General features: G+C 37.5%; 1 protein-coding gene across 1 annotated transcript; it reads right to left on the reverse strand.

Annotated features, from left to right (window-relative positions):
* Nucleotides 1-4,187: 4,187 nt before the first annotated feature.
* On the reverse strand, nt 4,188-5,123 carry LOC104851284 (olfactory receptor 8H1). The gene has a single exon (XM_010608452.1). It carries the CDS (start codon nt 5,121-5,123, stop codon nt 4,188-4,190), a length of 936 nt encoding a protein of 311 aa, XP_010606754.1.
* Nucleotides 5,124-5,553: the final 430 nt, after the last annotated feature.

Consider the following 5,553-nt stretch of genomic DNA (forward strand, 5'->3'; position numbering starts at 1 on the left):
TGCCACTCTCAAAGCAGAGGACAGGTTTTTCCAGTGGTCCTCTGGTAAATCCCCACTCCCACTGAAGCCCATGGGAGGAGGAATATTGACCAGAAAGGTAACTGCATTCCTTTCAGGGACACAGTTGTGATTACACAGAAGTAGTGGAAACTGAGGTGATAAACGAGGTGCATGGTTATTGCTGCTTGCTGGCAGATACTCAGAGATCCCTTGGAAGAAACTAGTACAGACAGCCCATCCAGGTAATCACAACCATACCCACAGCTGTTAAAGTTTCAGAGATCCAGCCATGGATTCATTGCTCTCTAATCAGGAACGCCCATCATGAGGACTCCGGGGAGGCACACACCAATAACACAAATCCCTTAAAGATCACCCGTAGGAGACAAGGTCCTACTCCTGTCACTCTGGATGCTGACACGACAATGCACTGCTGAAGACTGAGGACATAGATTGACCCAGGATCCAAGGCCACGCTTTCCAGACTTGGTCTTTTCCTGACATCTTAGTCTTGCCTACCTCATAGTGACTGCCTTTATTCTTGGCATAGGCTTCATACCTGTTATTCCAGAGCACTGGAATACTTTCCAAAGATGTTACCTCTTCGCCATATGTTGGGGACTTACGCTGGTTTTTGCTGTCCTACCTTGTGTAGATTGACTCAGGAGAACCCTGGCAACTGTTAAAGTGTCCTAGGTGACCGCAGACATGGATAGGTGCTTTATTAGGACCTCTCTTTGGTGTCCTCATGTTATTTACAGTCAGCCCAAGCTTTATAAATTGTTTCATACGCTTTATTTTTGTGTGCTGTAACTCCATTCAGGTGCAGGAAGCCTACCACCTGATGGTAAATTCAAGGCCCAGTCCTTGCACTTACACATGTGAAAAACAGACAGGAAAACAAGTTGAAGATTCAGTTGTAATTAAAAAAAAAAAGAGCAATGAGTGGACAGGGAAATGATTTCTAACCAGAAGAAGCCTGTGCTGCAGCTAACTGCGTAGCAAACAAAAGTCTCCTAGATCCAACCACTCCTACACCTGAAACATGTGCAGGTCTCACTCAGACTTGCCTGGACGTGTTTCCCTCTTTTTCCCTTTGTCCTCAGCAGAGTCTCTGTGGACCCTGCTTCCTGTCATATTCAAATAAGGTGAACCTTAGTGTACCTTTCTATGCAATTGTAACAGTGAATGTATTTACCCCAGTGAATGAACTAATGTTAGGTGTCTTTCCACTGTGTCCTCACCCCTCTTTTCACAAAGCTATGCAAGCCCTGTTCACATCCAGATGGGACAGATCTCTTTGGGGAGAAGTCCCTCATCAGTCTGCTAGTGAAAACTGCCTCCAACTTCTGCGCTGTGTGTTCCATTCTTCTCCACCTGACTCTGTTATACCTTGTAAATCTACATCACCATGAGTTATATATGCTGCAATACTTCTATACTTTCCCTGCCTACAGACCTGCAACCCTACAAGAGAGTTTGTGAAGAAAAGGTATAAAAAAGAGAAGGTAAGGGAATATAACCGGGAAGTGAGAAAAGTATAGGGAGTTTGAACCCAGTGAATAAACTTCCAGATATGTGTATGTGATAGAATGACAGAAAACCACATGAAAAAAGCCTAGGCATGAGAGAACCTAACAATTCTTTCCTGTGCATAAGTTTTATTTAAAAAGCATAATAAGTTAGGCAGACAAGAAAATTAAATTAATTTTAAAGAACACTACAAGTCTGGAGACATCAGGAGAAAGGCAAAGAAGCTGTAACTGAACTCCCTGTGAGGTCACAGAAAGATTTTTTCTCCACAGGGCTGACAGGAGCACACCTGACAGCTACTGCTGCTCACTGATTACATTCACACTATTTCCAGTTCCAGCCCTGTGCATTGAGTCATAATCTTGTTAAGTACAGAATACATGTTAATCTTACGGGTCTTGAATACACAGAGATTATTAGATCTTCAAATTTAAAATGAGCAGAAGTTATACAATAAATGATAAAAATTATGTTAAATATCAGCATGTATTCATAACCAATGATCTAGAAAACAGGCACAAAACTTTCAACCATGGATACAAGATCTCTCTTTTCTTTAATAATTATTATTTTCCAATTTATCTTCAATATTAACATATATCACTTTCTTGTAACTTATTTGATGAGAGAAGAGCCCTAACAGCGTATCAAACTGTAAAGATTTCTTAAATTTTTAATTGTAATCACAAAGAAAGACAACCAGGAGTATCTAGAATTATAGATTCTTGAAAAGCCAGATCCCGAAGTTAAAAAAAAAAAAGATTGCAAGTAATATTAATGTAATAAAAGGCATAATTTTTTCATTGATTTGAAACTATGAATAATGTAATATTCCACATTAAACCATTTGGATAAAATAACTAACAATCTTAAATTATTAATTCATTAATAAATCTTAATTTTAAAAATAGAAATGTTGCACTTTACACACCTAAAAAAGGTGAAATACCTCTTTTTTAAATGAAATAATTTCAATTTCAAAAGGTAGTTATTTTTATAATCACATGTTTGGAGTAAAGCAGTGTAATAAGTTTTAAACAATTTCTAATGAAATAGCTTACTCGGGAAATGGAACTGCACATTATAAGATAATCTGAAGATATCAAACAAATATTAAACTGACACTAAAATGGAGATAAAAATATGTTTTAGCACACGTAGATTTTTCTCTCTCTTCTTGATCTCAGCTTATGGTCTGCCACATATTGTAAATGCATCAACCATTCTTTCCTTTTCCACAGGTTTATTTTAATAGTATAACATATGAGGCAAATGTGATCATCATTAATTTATTTTGAAAGAACACTATAAACCTGAAGACATCAGGAGAAAGGCAAAGAAGCCAGGGACTGAAGATCCTCGTAATGTCACAGAACAATTTGGTCTCCACGTGGCTCACAGAAACACACCTAATAGCTACTATGGGCCACTGGTTCAAAAAATTGATAAATTCAGTACATTTCTTGTTCAAAGCACTACACAATGAGAGGTTTAATTTTCCTCATACACTAAGTACATGGTAATAGTATGTGTTATAATTATACAGAGCTTATTAGATAATAAACCTTAAAGTGAACAAAGAAAGTGTCAAAGAATATACAAGAAGTGACAGACATTGTGTTAAATATATGTAGACGTATGTTAATAACAGCTAACTTAGAAAAACATGCACAAAACAGGCAGCATTGGGTATGTAGTTCCCTTTTATATATATTTATCATTTTTTAAATTTTCTTCAGCTTTAAGGTATATTACTTCCCTAAAACATAATTGTACTAAATATATATTATCTAATCCTAAAGTGGAAACTACTGCTCTTTTTTTTTTTTTTTAGCTATGTGTTAGTTTGTAAACTAAATGGGATAAAAGAGGCTTGTAGGGTTGAGGATTTAGCTTAGTGACATTGCACCTGTCTCACAAGCTCAAGATCCTGAGTTCAACCTCTGATAAAAGGGGGAAAAAAGGAAACTTGTAAAGCATAAAGCAATATTGTTCAGAAATATGTAGTTATTATTGTGGCAAAATATCATAGGAATGCAAGTCTTCTAGCAATAATGGCCAGGAATTATTTCATTGTGCTCAAAGTTTTATGTCCATCCTCTGATGAGAGACACATGAATTGTTATATATCATGCGGGGAACATAGACTCATAGACATATAGAACTTTATTACTTTATTGAATTAGTGTCTGTCAAATGCTACAGAAGCACCAGATGTAGAATCTGAATGCACTAACTTTGACTTAAAAGGAATTTTCCCAATCATTGCTGCTGAAAATAACTATAAAGAGAATAGCATATAAAAATGAATTGTTTCTTCATTGTAAAAGCATTTTTAAATTGAGATTGGAGGAAATATTACATTGATATAGTTATTCAATTTTTTCACTTATTGCATAAAAGTGCACCTTAATAAAACAGATTCCTTCACCTTATATTAAACACTCTATTGATGACTCCAGATTATAATGTGAACTTGTAAGTACCTGTGTCTCACAATATCCAAGACCAAGTTTGTGAAGTAAAGAGCAGCTGGAAAGGGGAAAAAAAATGATTAAATTTTTTTTTAGAATGAGATCAAACAATTTCTGAGAAGAAAAAAAAAAGACAAAGGGAAAAGTGTAAATGCCTAGCATCACTGTTATTTTAATTGTCTAGAAGCCTCTTCTGTTCTGCAGGACTCTCAGGGCTGCCTTCTTCACCTCTTTGTTTCTGAGACTGTAGATGAGAGGGTTCAGCATGGGGATCACAATTGTATAAAATACAGAAGCCACCTGATCCCTTCCCAAGGAGTGGGACGTCTTCGGTTTTAGGTAAGAAAAAATCATACTGCTATAGAAGATGGTGACTCCCAGGAGGTGAGAGGCACAGGTGGAGAAGGCTTTTTTCTTTCCAGCAGTGGAATTAATTTTCAGAATAGTGGAGAGGATGGACAGATAGGATCCAGATATGATAATGAGGGAAAGAATTAAATTAGATCCAGCACAAATCAGTATAAAGAGTTCAACCTCAGAAGTGTCACTGCAGGACAGGGCTAAAAATGGGGATGTGTCACAGAAGAAGTGCTGGATGACGTTAGACTTGCAGAAGTCCAGTCTGCTCATGAGAACTACAACCACAGTGGAATCAAAAAAACCAATAACATAGGAGCCAGCAAGCAGAGCACAGCACAGTCTTGTGGACATAATGACTGGATAGTGCAGGGGGTTGCAGATAGCTACATAGCGATCATAGGCCATGGAGGAGAGAAGGTAACATTCTGTCGCAACAGATACAATAAAAAAGTACATCTGGGTAAAGCATCCAAGGAAGGAGATGCTCTTGGTGTAAGTCAGTAAGTTCTGTAAGGTTTTAGGGGTGATGACACTTGAGTAGCTGAGGTCGAGAAATGACAGGTGAGTGAGGAAAAAGTACATGGGGGTGTGCAGCTGGGGATCCAGGTGAATAATCAGTATCATCCCTGCGTTCCCCAGCAACGTGATCAGGTAAATCAAGAGGAAGAGCATTGATAGAATCAGCTTTGCCACAGCAGAATCTGTCAGCCCCATAAGGATGAAGCCAGGCACGTTGGTCACATTCCATCTACCCATGGTGTCCTGCTGCTTTTATCTGGTGAATAATAAATTTTTAAATTTACTTTGTCTCTAAAAATACTTTTCTTTATGTGAATGGCTCAGAATTTTCCATAGTACTCCTAGAAAATAATGAAGACCACTGTGAAGAAGAGTGAAAAATAGAATTGGCATATGTAGACATGGCTAGAATACCACTTATGCTGATACATCACAGGGTTACATCCTGCTTTTAGAATGAAACCGATGCTATTTTAAACTCTTTCCATTATTGCCACTTACAACTGTTAGGAAGGTATGATAGTGTAACGACTCTTATCCACATGCTTAACTTTACAAACAGGGTACAGAGATGACTTATGTAAAAAAGAGCAGTTCCATTTTGCCACTGATTCAATGTAGATATTCTGACTTCAGAGGACAGACTCACAATGCTGTGGCCCTGATC

The sequence above is a fragment of the Fukomys damarensis genome, unplaced genomic scaffold, assembly GCF_012274545.1.
Source record: "Fukomys damarensis isolate Sample0158 unplaced genomic scaffold, DMR_v1.0_HiC HiC_scaffold_27, whole genome shotgun sequence".
Classification (NCBI taxonomy): domain Eukaryota; kingdom Metazoa; phylum Chordata; class Mammalia; order Rodentia; family Bathyergidae; genus Fukomys; species Fukomys damarensis.

Coding starts and splice junctions, on each gene's coding strand:
- LOC104851284 (XM_010608452.1), bottom strand. CDS start 5,123: ATGGGTAGATGGAATGTGACCAACGTGCCTGGCTTCATCCTTATGGGG.